Here is a 10,987-nt window from a genome sequence, read left to right as displayed (position 1 = left end):
GCATTGCTCTATTGTTATTGTTATTGTTATTGTTATTACACTATAAGAAACATCGTTAAAATCGACGGCCAAATCGTCGATAATATTAAAAATCGACGGCAAAATAGATGGCGGAGGTGGTCGCTATTAAGTTGGTTGATTTTTTAAAATTCTAATAAAATCGACAATATTTCTGTCTATAATATGAGTTTGAGAATTTTACCTTCTTACTAAAATTAACAATGTTGTCGTCGATATTATTATATAAAATCAACGACTCTTCTATCGATATTTGATTCAATAAAATCGACAATATTTCCGTCTATAATATGAGTTTGTGAATTTTACCTGCTTAATAAAATTGACAACATTGCTGTCGATATTATTATATAAAATCGACACAATGCTGTCGATTTAATTGTTTAGATACCGATAAATTTTTTTGTCTATATTTTGTTTTATTTGTCTATTTTAAATTTAAAAAGCGACAATGCTACCGTCGATTTTAATAGCTATATTTTTTTAAATTTTTTTCTATTTAAAAATAGTAAATAATTACATTAATTGATCTCATACCCCATTTAAAAGTAATAACGAAAATAAATAACGTGTTTTTTAGTATGAGGGAGAGAGCGAGAGAACATGTGAGGGGGAGAAACACTGAACGAGGTAGAAGTAGGCTGTTTCAATGGGGTACAAAGGATCCTAGGATTTGGAATCGGGAAGAATATTTTTGCCTGAAAAAAAAATCTTTCTCCGTTTTTGTTGATAATTTAGCGGAAGATATTTCAAAGAAGGAATTGTACCACTTGTTTGGATGGACGGGCAGAATCATTGACATATATCTCTCACGGAAACGTAAGCAGGGAGTGGTTTATCTTTTTGCTTTTGTACGATACACGACGAAAGGGGCCGCTCTGAAGGCGATCACGGAGATGGATTGTATGAGGTTACGAGGGAAGTTATTGTCTGTTGCTGAAGCAAAATTTAGACGACACTTACAAGAGCGGAAACGATGGGTTCATATGGAGCAAAGAGATTTGCACGAGGGAGGGCATAAGGGACCTGGAAGTGGAAACGAGGGAGAGCCTAAGGAAGCCGATAGTGGAAAAGAAAGGGTGACTGCACAAGAGAGTGAGGTGGACAAGGATGGTGCGCAAGCAGCTGACCACAGTAGGAGGAAGAGGGTCGAAGTTGCAGTAGCGCAGGCGAACATGAAATGGTTAGTGAGGAGCATAGTAGGTAGCACGTTAAAACCGTTTGAGATCCAATCGTTGAAAAGGTCTCTTTGCAAGCTTGTGCCTCATGTTGTGGAAGTAAGAGAGATAAGTGCTTGTAAAGCCCTAGTGACTTTTGACACAGCGAAACATGCAGACGATACTTTTACGTTCAAACTGGATAGGCTGCTACATTTTTTTCACAAGGTTCGGAGATGGGAAGAGTTCGATCATTGTGAGACTCGGAGAGTTTGCTTGGAGTGCTACGGAGTGTCGCTCCATGTCTGGTCAATAGAAACTTTTAAAACCATAGGAGGAATATGGGGGGGGAGTTATTAAATGCAATGTAGACACGGAAGCAGGATCATCGTTTAGAAGTGGACGGATTCAAGTTGACACTAGTGTTTTTGACGTTATTAGAGAGTGGGTACACGTCTCTATTGGTAATACTGGGTTGGATATTTTCATGAAGGAGCTGGTTTGTGAGGTATGTGGTACAGAAAATATGATTCAGAACCAAGTAGTATGTTCAGTGAGTCGCAGATCTTGTTCTGAGGACAGTAGCCTGATGGCTGGGGTGGTGCCATGGGATCCGGCGGCTGACATGTTGGTTTCAAACACGCTATCGGTAGATGGAGACGAGGATAGGATGGTTATTCTTGAGGTCTTATTTAATGATTTAAATTGTAATTATCCAAATTTGAATAATACCACTAATATCATGGATTCGATTAGTTCCTATCAGGGTAATGGAAAGGAGAATTTTGAGGGATATGATTTGAATGAGGCGGAGGGGTCGGAGCAGACAGTTACGCAGGAATTAACCAGGTGTGGAGACGAGGTAATTCATGCTGTTATCATGAAAGAGGGGCTTGAATCATAAGGGTTGTTCTTTTTATGGCCGAAATAGAGATTGCTATGAGGGTAAAGGTGAGTTGGGCTTCGAGTTGAGGGGCCCAACTCACAATGGATTGGATGGGGTGCTTAGGGCTGATGGATTGCAGCATGATGGGAGGGAGGATGCGGAAGGGGCTGATACGGACTGGGGGTTGGGCCCAGGGAAGGACGGGGTAGGCAATGAAGAGAGGTTGGGTGTGTTGGGTGATGACGCGGGTCGGGTTGGCGGGTCAGTAGGAAACGTGAGAAGGCAAGGGTGCGGGACACAGGGAGGCGACTGTGCGCTATGCGGGGTGACCTAGAGGATGCCGATGAGGACTATGCCATGACGGAGAGGGATAAGCAAACCAAGCAGGGTCCGTGGTGAGCTGACAACTGCGGTTTCATGGCTGTTCCGGTGTCCGACGTGATAGGGGCCGATCAGGATGGAGACGTCAAACCGGGGGCGCTGCGGGCGGTGACAAAAGGTTTGAAGGAGACGGCTGAGGATAGGGGAGAACGCCTGCTTGTGGAACCAGCTCGGGTACTCCGACACACGCATATGGGAGTTCGACGGCAATGATAAGGGACATAAGGCCTAATACAGAGGTGCGCGAAGGGGCTGATGGACACAGGGGAGCGGGGGAAGTTGCCGGGGTAGAGCTTCATGAAGAGCCACGGAAGGAGATAGTTGATGACAGAAACCTGGAACAACAGCAGGTACAGGAAAATCAGGAAGCGTGGACTTTGGCAGTGGAATCGGGTGCTGTTTTATATGATAAAGAGGTGGATATTATGGCAATTTTACAGGCACAGAATGAAGAATTAGCGGTGAAGAGAAAGCTGGCAAAATAGAAAGAGAAGGCCAAACGAAGTCGGCCTAAGAATCACAATAAGGTGAGTAAAAAGGTTTTTAAATGAAGTTTGGTTGTTGGAATATTAGGGGGTTGAGGGGGGACGGAAAATTCAGTTTGGTTAAATCTTTGCGGAACAATTATAAGCTAAACATGTTAGGGTTGATTGAAACTAAGAGGCATGAGATATCTAAATTTGATGTTGCAAGAATTTGGGGGTGCAGTAATGTGGGTTGGGAGTTTGTAGAATCTGTCGAAGCTTCTGGGGGTTTACTGCTAGTTTGGGATGATGACATGTTTAGGTCCAACAACTGTTATAAGAGGGAGAGGTGGTTGTGTGTTGAAGGAGTGTTGACAAAAAATAATTTTCATTGTGCTTTCTGTTTGGTGTATGGGGCGCACGGAAGGGAGGAGAAGCGGGTGGTGTGGGAGGAGTTGAGTTATATTGTATGTTTGTGTCAGGTTCCTGTTTGCTTATTGGGAGATTTTAATGAGATTTTACATGTCGAAGAACGCAAAGGGGCTAGTAGTTTAACAGGGACAGCGGAAGATTTTAAGGATTGGGTTCAGGATATGCAGTTGATGGACTTATCTCTCAATGATAGGAAGTTCACGTGGTTCAAAGGTCGATCATGTAGTAGGATTGATAGGGTCTTGGTTACTGTAGAGTGGATGAAGGAGTTCTCGAAAATTCGTTTGAAAGGTGGCCCAAGAGGGCTATCAGATCACTGCCCGTTGATTATGGAAGGTAACAGACTAGGTGGTGGCCTGCGTCCTTTCAGAACCCTGGATTCCTGGTTTACGCATGAGGGTTTTCTAAGGATGGTTAAAAATGAATGAAGGAACCTGGGAGATGCTCAGTTCACTAGTAAGCTGAAGGCTTTGACAGGTCCTTTGCGAAATTGGCACAAGGAAAATTTTGGGAACATGGATAAAAGACTGAAGATGTTGGAGGAGGAGATTCAGAAGCTGGATACGATGGTTAGCGAAGGCGCATATGATGGTACAACGGAGGCTAGAAGAAAGGTGTTGGTGAGCTTTTCTGAGAAATGGTATGTCAGGAAGGAGGTCCACTGGAAGCAGATGTCACGGTCTTAGCATGCTCAAAACATGGATAAGAATACTAGGTACTTTCACAACATAGCATCGGCTAGAAGACGGAATAACAGGATTGATGCGCTGATGATTCATAGTCGGTTAGTGAGGAATCAGGCAAGAATAAAAGTGGCGATTAGAGGGTTCTACAAGGAGCTGTATTGGCAGGAATATGCTCCGAGGATTGGCTTTAGGGATGGATTGGTGAGACAGATTGATGGAGCTGAAGCTGTAGCTCTGGAGACTATGCCGTCGGTGGAGGAAATCAGGGAGGCAGTTTGGGACTGTGAATCCTCTAAAGCCCTAGGTAGTGATGGATACGATATGAACTTCATCAAAAAATGATGGGGGGATATTGGGCAGGATTTCATTGGAGCAGTTATGGAGTTCTTTCAGACTGCTAGGCTACCATCGGATGCAAATGTCACGTGGGTGATGCTAGCTCCGAAGCTAGTGGGTGCTAGAGAGATTATGGATTTTCGGCCGATTAGTATGGTGGGTTGTGTGTATAAGGTGATATCCAAGGTGTTGGTGCGAAGAATGAGAACAGTCATGCCAGGGTTGGTAGGAGAGACACATAGTGCATTTGTCCAAGGGAGGAAAATACACGATGGCGCCCTCATTGCTTGTGAGACGGTTCAATGGCTTAAAACGAGTCGAAAGAAGGCGGCAATCATTAAGCTTGACTTCCAAAAAGCTTATGATAGAGTCAGATAGAGTTTTGTGGATATAGTACTTCAGAAGATGGGGTTCGGACAAAGGTGGAGGAATAGGGTGAAAGAGTGTCTAAGTACGGCATCTATGTCTGTGCTGGTTAATGGATCTCCAACCAGACCGTTCAAAATGGAGAGGGGGTTGAGACAAGGTGATCCACTATCTCCTCTGCTGTTTGTGCTTTTGGTTGATGTGTTGCATAGGATGTTGGGGGAGGCCGTGAGGAATAGGCACATTACTCCGTTACTGGTAGGGAGAGATCATGTTGAGTTGTCGCATCTTTAATTTGCGGATGATACGATCTTGTTTTGCCCTACGGAGACAGAAACAATTGTGAACTATAAGAAGATGCTGTGTTGTTTTGAGTTGATGTCTGGATTGAGTATCAATTTTGATAAGTCGAATTTGATCCCGATTAACTGTGAACAGGAATGGGTGGAGCAGGTGTGTGGCCTTTTGGGGTGTAAACAAGCTGGTCTACCAGTTCGATACCTTGAGATTTCGTTAGGAGCTAATCCAAGACTAGTGAAGACTTGGAAGCCAATCATAGATAAGGTGGAAGAGAAGCTCACCTTATAGAAAGCGAAGGTTCTGAACAAAGCAGGCAAACTAGTTCTCATTAAATCGGTGTTGAATAGCTTACCGATCTATTACCTTAGTCTATACAAGATGCCAAAAGCGGTCGCTGATAAGTTGATTGCACTGCAAAGGAGATTTATATGGCGTAAGGAGGATGGTAGCTATGGGATGCCTCTAGTAAAGTGGAAAGTGGTTCAGGCTCCAAAGAAGGCTGGAGGCTTGGGGGTCGGAGATGTAGTGCTTCGAAACACAGCACTGTTGTTTAAGTGGTGGTGGAGGTTTTCAAAGGAGGACTGCCTGTTGTGGAAGAAGGTGGTCTGTTCCTGTAATAATCTGAACCCAAACATTATGCTAGCTAGTCACACCTTATCAGTGAAGGGTGGCTGATGAGCGGATAATTTATACGCTTTTTGGCATTGTTTTTAGGTAGTTTTTAGTAAGTTTAAGCTACTTTCAGGGATGTTTTCATTAGTTTTTATGTTAAATTCACATTTCTGGACTTTACTATGAGTTTGTGTATTTTTCTGTGATTTCAGGTAATTTCTGGCTGAAATTGAGGGACTTGAGCAAACTCTGAAAAAAGGCTGACAAAAGGACTGCTGATGCTGTTGGAATCTGACTTCCCTTCACTCAAAATGGATTTTCTGGAGCTACAGAACTCCAATGGCGCGCTCTCAACGGCGTTGGAAGTAGACTCCAGAGCTTTCCAGCAATATAGATAGTCCATACTTTATTCGGAAATTGACGATGTAACTTGGCGTTGAACGCCAAGTACATGCTGCTGTCTGGAGTTAAACGCCAGAAACACGTCATGATCCGGAGTTGAACGCCCAAACACGTCATAACTTGGAGTTCAACTCCAATAAAGCCTCAGCTCGTGGATAGATCAAGCTCAGCCCAAACATACACCAAGTGGGCCCCGGAAGTGGATTTATGCATCAATTACTTACTCATGTAAACCCTAGGAGCTAGTTTATTAAATAGAACTTTTTACTATCATATTATCATCCTGGATTGTAAATTGAATCCTGTGATCACGTTTTGGGGCTGGCCATTCGTCCATGCCTGAACCTTTTACTTATGTATTTCAACAGTGAAGTTTCTGCACACCATTTGGGGTGAGCTCTGCTGTACCTCAAGTTTCAATACAATTACTATCACTTTCTATTCATTCTCTTTTATTCTTATTCCAGATATACGTTGCACTTAACTTTGATGAATGTGATGATCCGTGACACTCATCATTCTCACCTATGACGCGCGTGACTGACAACCACTTCCGTTCTACTCTAGGCCGGGCGCATATATCTCTTAGATTCCCCAACAGAATCTTCGTGTATAAGCTAGATAGATGGCGGCATTCATGAGGATTCCGAAAGTCTAAACCTTGTCTGTGGTATTCCGTAGGATTCTGGGATTGAATGGCTGTGACGAGCTTCAAACTTCTGAAGGCTGGGCGTGATGACAATCGCAAAAGAATCAATGGATTCTATTCCAACCTGATTGAGAACCGACAGATGATTAGCCGTGCTATGACAGAGCATAGGAACGTTTTCACTGAGGATGGGATGTAGCCACTGACACGGTGATGCCCTACATACAGCTTGCCATGGAAAGGATAAGAAGGATTGATGAAGTAATAGGAAAGATTCAAGAGGAGCACAGCATCTCCATACACTTATCTGAATTCCCACTATATTACATAATACTTCTATCCCTTTTGTTTTCTCTTTATTATTATTCGAAAACCCATAAACTATTTAATCTGCCTAACTGAGATTTACAAGGTGACCATAGCTTGCTTCATACCAACAATCTTTGTGGGATCGACCCTTACTCACGTAAGGTATTACTTGGATGACCCAGTACACTTGCTGGTTAAGTTGAACGAAGTTGTGAACCATGGTATTGGCATCATGTTTTTGGCGCCATTACCAGGGAATGAAAAGCAATGAATTTTTCAAAAATGGAATAACAAAGGAATCACAATTTCGTCCACCAAGTATTTGGCGCCGTTGCCGGGGATTGTTCGAGTATGAACAACTGACGGTTCATCTTGTTCCTCAGATTAGGTAATTTATTTTTTGTTTTATTTTTCAAAAAATTTTTCAAAATTCTTTCAAATCTTTTCTCATATGTTTTCGAAAATTTATTCTAAATTTTTAAGAATGAATTCTAGAGCTTCATGAAAAATGTTGAAGCCTGGCTGGCTGTAAAGCCATGTCTAATTCTTTTGGACTGAGGCTTCCAATAATAAGTATATGAAGTTGGATGAAGTATCAACTGCTGTATGCTTGATTTGTCACTTAAAGCTTGGCTGGCCATTGGCCATGTCTAGTGTTTGGACTGGAGCTTTCATTGAAAGCTTGGCTGCTATTAAGCCATGTCTAATTCCTGGACCGAAGCTTTAGACTAACATTACATAATTCCTGAATTCATATTAAAATTTTGAATTTCTTATTTCTTTTTCTTATATGTTTTCAAAAAAAAATCAAATAAATACAAAAAAAATTAGAAAAATCATAAAATCAAAAATATTTTGTGTTTCTTGTTTGAGTCTTGAGTCAACTTTTAAGTTTTGGTGTCAATTGCATGCTTTAAAAATTTTTCTTGCATTTTCGAAAATTCATGCATTCATGGTGTTCTTCATGATCTTCAAGTTGTTCTTGACAAGTCTTCTTGTTTGATCTTGATATTTTCTGTTTGTGTTGTTTGTTGTTTTTCATATGCATTTTTCGTTTGTAGAGTCCATGCATTAAAGATTTCTAAGTTTGGTGCCTTGCTGTTTTCTTTGCATTAAAATTTTTCAAAAATTTTCTTGATGTTCATCATGATCTTCAAAGTGTTCTTGGTGTTCATCTTGACATTCATAGTGTTCTTGCATGCATCTTGTGTTTTGATCCAAAATTTCATGTTTGGGTCACTTTTGTGTTTTTCTCTCATCTTTAAAATTCAAAAATAAAAATATATATTTTCCTTATTTCCCTCCAATTTTCGAAATTTGAGTTGACTTAGTCAAAATTTTCAAAATTAGTTTTTTCTTAAAGTCAAGTCAAATTTACAATTTTAAAATCTTATCTTTTCAAAATCTTTTTCAAAATCATATCTTTTTTATTTTTTTTTATTATTTTTCGAAAATTTCAAAAATATTTTTTTAAATTATTTCAAAATCTTTTTCTTATCTTTTATCAAATTTTTGAAAATTAGCTAACACTTAATGTGATTGGTTCAAAAATTTGAAGTTTGTTACTTTCTTGATAAGAAAGGTTCAATCTTTAAATTCTAGAATCTTATCTTGTAGTTTCTTGTTAGTTAAGTCATTTTAAAAATTAAATCTTTTTCAAAATATCTTTTTCTTAAAAATCTTATCTTTTTATCTTATCTTTTTCAAAATTTTATCTTTTTCAAAAATTTGATTTCAAAAAAAAATATCTTATCTATCTTCTTATCTTCTTATCTTTTTAAAATTAAAATTTCAAATATTTTTCAATCAACTAAGTAACTTTTTATTTGTTTCTTATCTTTTCAAACCACTAACTACTTCTCCCTCTCCAATTTCGAAAATATCTCATCCTTTTTCAAAATTCTTTTTAATTAATTTAATTATTTTTAATTTAAATTTAATCTTATTTCTTATCCAATTTTTGAAATTACTAACTCCTTTTTAAAAAAAAAAATTTCGAAATTCACTATCCCTTCTCCTCTTCTATTTATTTAATTATTTACTAACACTTCTCTTCACCTCTCTTCATCTAAATATCCGAACCCATTCTTCTTCACTCTCCTCCCCTTTCTTCTTCTACTAACATAAAGGAATCTCTATACTGTGACATAGAGGATTCCTCTTTCTTTTCTTGTTTTCTTCTCTTCATATGAGCAGGAATAAGGACAAAAGCACTCCATCATTCTCCATGAAATAAGAGAAGATCAAAAGCATGAGGGAGGAGCAACAAAGGCAAGGAAGGGACATAGAAGAGCTTAAGAACATCATTGGTCCTTCAAGAAGAAGACGCCACTAAGGTGGACTCATTCCTTGTTCTTATTTCTTTTCTGCTTTTCGGTTTTTATGTTGTTTTATCTATGTTTTGTGTCTTTATTTCATGATCATTAGTATGTAGTAACCATGTCTTAAAGCTATGAATAAATTCCATTAATCCTTCACCTCTCTTAAAAGAAAATGTTTTAATTCAAAAGAACAAGAAGTACATGAATTTCGAATTTATCCTTGAATTTAGTTTAATTATATTGATGTGGTGACAATACTTTTGTTTTCTGAAAGAATGCTTGAACAGTGCATATGTCTTTTGATCTTGTTGTTTATGAATGTTAAATTTGTTGGCTCTTGAAAGAATGATGAACAAAGAGAAATGTTATTGATGATCTGAAAAATCATGAAATTGATTCTTGAAGCAAGAAAAAGCAGTGAAAAAGTAAAAAGCTTGTGAAAAAAAAAAGTGGCGAAAAAAAAAGAAAGAAAAAGAAAAAGCAAGCAGAAAAAGCCAATAGCCCTTAAAACCAAAGGCAAGGGTAAAAAGGATCCAAGGCTTTGAGCATCAATGGATAGGAGGGCCCAAGGAAATAAAATCCAGGCCTAAGCGGCTAAATCAAGCTGTCCCTAACCATGTGCTTGTGTCATGAAGGTCCAAGTGAAAAGCTTGAGACTGAGTGGTTAAAGTCGTGATCCAAAGCAAAAAGAGTGTGCTTAAGAGCTCTGGACACCTCTAACTGGGGACTCTAGCAAAGCTGAGTCACAATCTGAAAAGGTTCACCCAGTTTGTGTCTGTGGCATTTATGTATCCGGTGGTAATACTGGAAAACAAAGTGCTTAGGGCCACGGCCAAGACTCATAAGTAGCTGTGTTCAAGAATCAACATGCTTACTAGGAAAGTCAATAACACTATCCGAAATTCTAAGTTCCTAGAGAAGCCATCATTCAAAACTTCAAAGGAAAAAGTGAGATGCCAAAACTGTTCAGAAGCAAAAAGCTACAAGTCCCGCTCATCTAATTATAAGTAATATTCATTGATATTTTGGAATTTATAGTATATTCTCTTCTTTTTATCCTATTTGATTTTCAGTTGCTTGGGGACAAGCAACAATTTAAGTTTGGTGTTGTGATGAGCGGATAATTTATACGCTTTTTGGCATTGTTTTTAGGTAGTTTTTAGTAAATTTAAGCTACTTTCAGGGATGTTTTCATTAGTTTTTATGTTAAATTCACATTTCTGGACTTTACTATGAGTTTGTGTGTTTTTCTGTGATTTAAGGTAATTTCTGGCTGAAATTGAGGGACTTGAGCAAAACTCTGAAAAAAGGCTGACAAAAGGACTGCTGATGCTGTTGGAATCTGACCTCCCTGCACTCAAAATGGATTTTCTGGAGCTACAGAACTCCAAATGGCGCGATCTTAACGGCTTTGGAAAGTAGACATCCAGAGCTTTCCAGCAATATATAATAGTCTATACTTTATTCGGAAATTGACGACGTAACTTGGCGTTGAACGCCAAGTACATGCTGCTGTCTGGAGTTAAACGCCAGAAACACGTCATGATCCGGAGTTGAACGCCCAAAACACGTCATAACTTGGAGTTCAACTCCAATAAAAGCCTCAGCTCGTGGATAGATCAAGCTCAGCCCAAACATACACCAAGTGGGCCCCGGAAGTGGATTTAT

At 39.3% G+C, this 10,987-nt stretch overlaps 2 protein-coding genes across 2 annotated transcripts; both read left to right on the top strand.

Annotated features, from left to right (window-relative positions):
* The first annotated feature begins 3,079 nt into the window (after positions 1-3,079).
* Positions 3,080-4,024, top strand: LOC130966078 (uncharacterized). The gene is made up of 2 exons (XM_057890839.1): positions 3,080-3,723; positions 3,769-4,024. The coding sequence occupies exons 1-2, from the start codon at positions 3,080-3,082 to the stop codon at positions 4,022-4,024; spliced, it is 900 nt and encodes a 299-aa protein (XP_057746822.1).
* A 741-nt stretch (positions 4,025-4,765) lies between these two features.
* Positions 4,766-5,314, top strand: LOC130966076 (uncharacterized). Its single transcript, XM_057890837.1, has 2 exons — positions 4,766-4,984; positions 5,165-5,314. The coding sequence occupies exons 1-2, from the start codon at positions 4,766-4,768 to the stop codon at positions 5,312-5,314; spliced, it is 369 nt and encodes a 122-aa protein (XP_057746820.1).
* The last annotated feature ends 5,673 nt before the right edge of the window (positions 5,315-10,987 follow it).

This window comes from Arachis stenosperma, chromosome 3 (genome assembly GCF_014773155.1).
Source record: "Arachis stenosperma cultivar V10309 chromosome 3, arast.V10309.gnm1.PFL2, whole genome shotgun sequence".
NCBI classification, from domain to species: Eukaryota; Viridiplantae; Streptophyta; class Magnoliopsida; order Fabales; family Fabaceae; genus Arachis; species Arachis stenosperma.
Note: the sequence above shows the minus strand (reverse complement) of the source record. Positions and strands in the feature narration are given on the sequence as shown.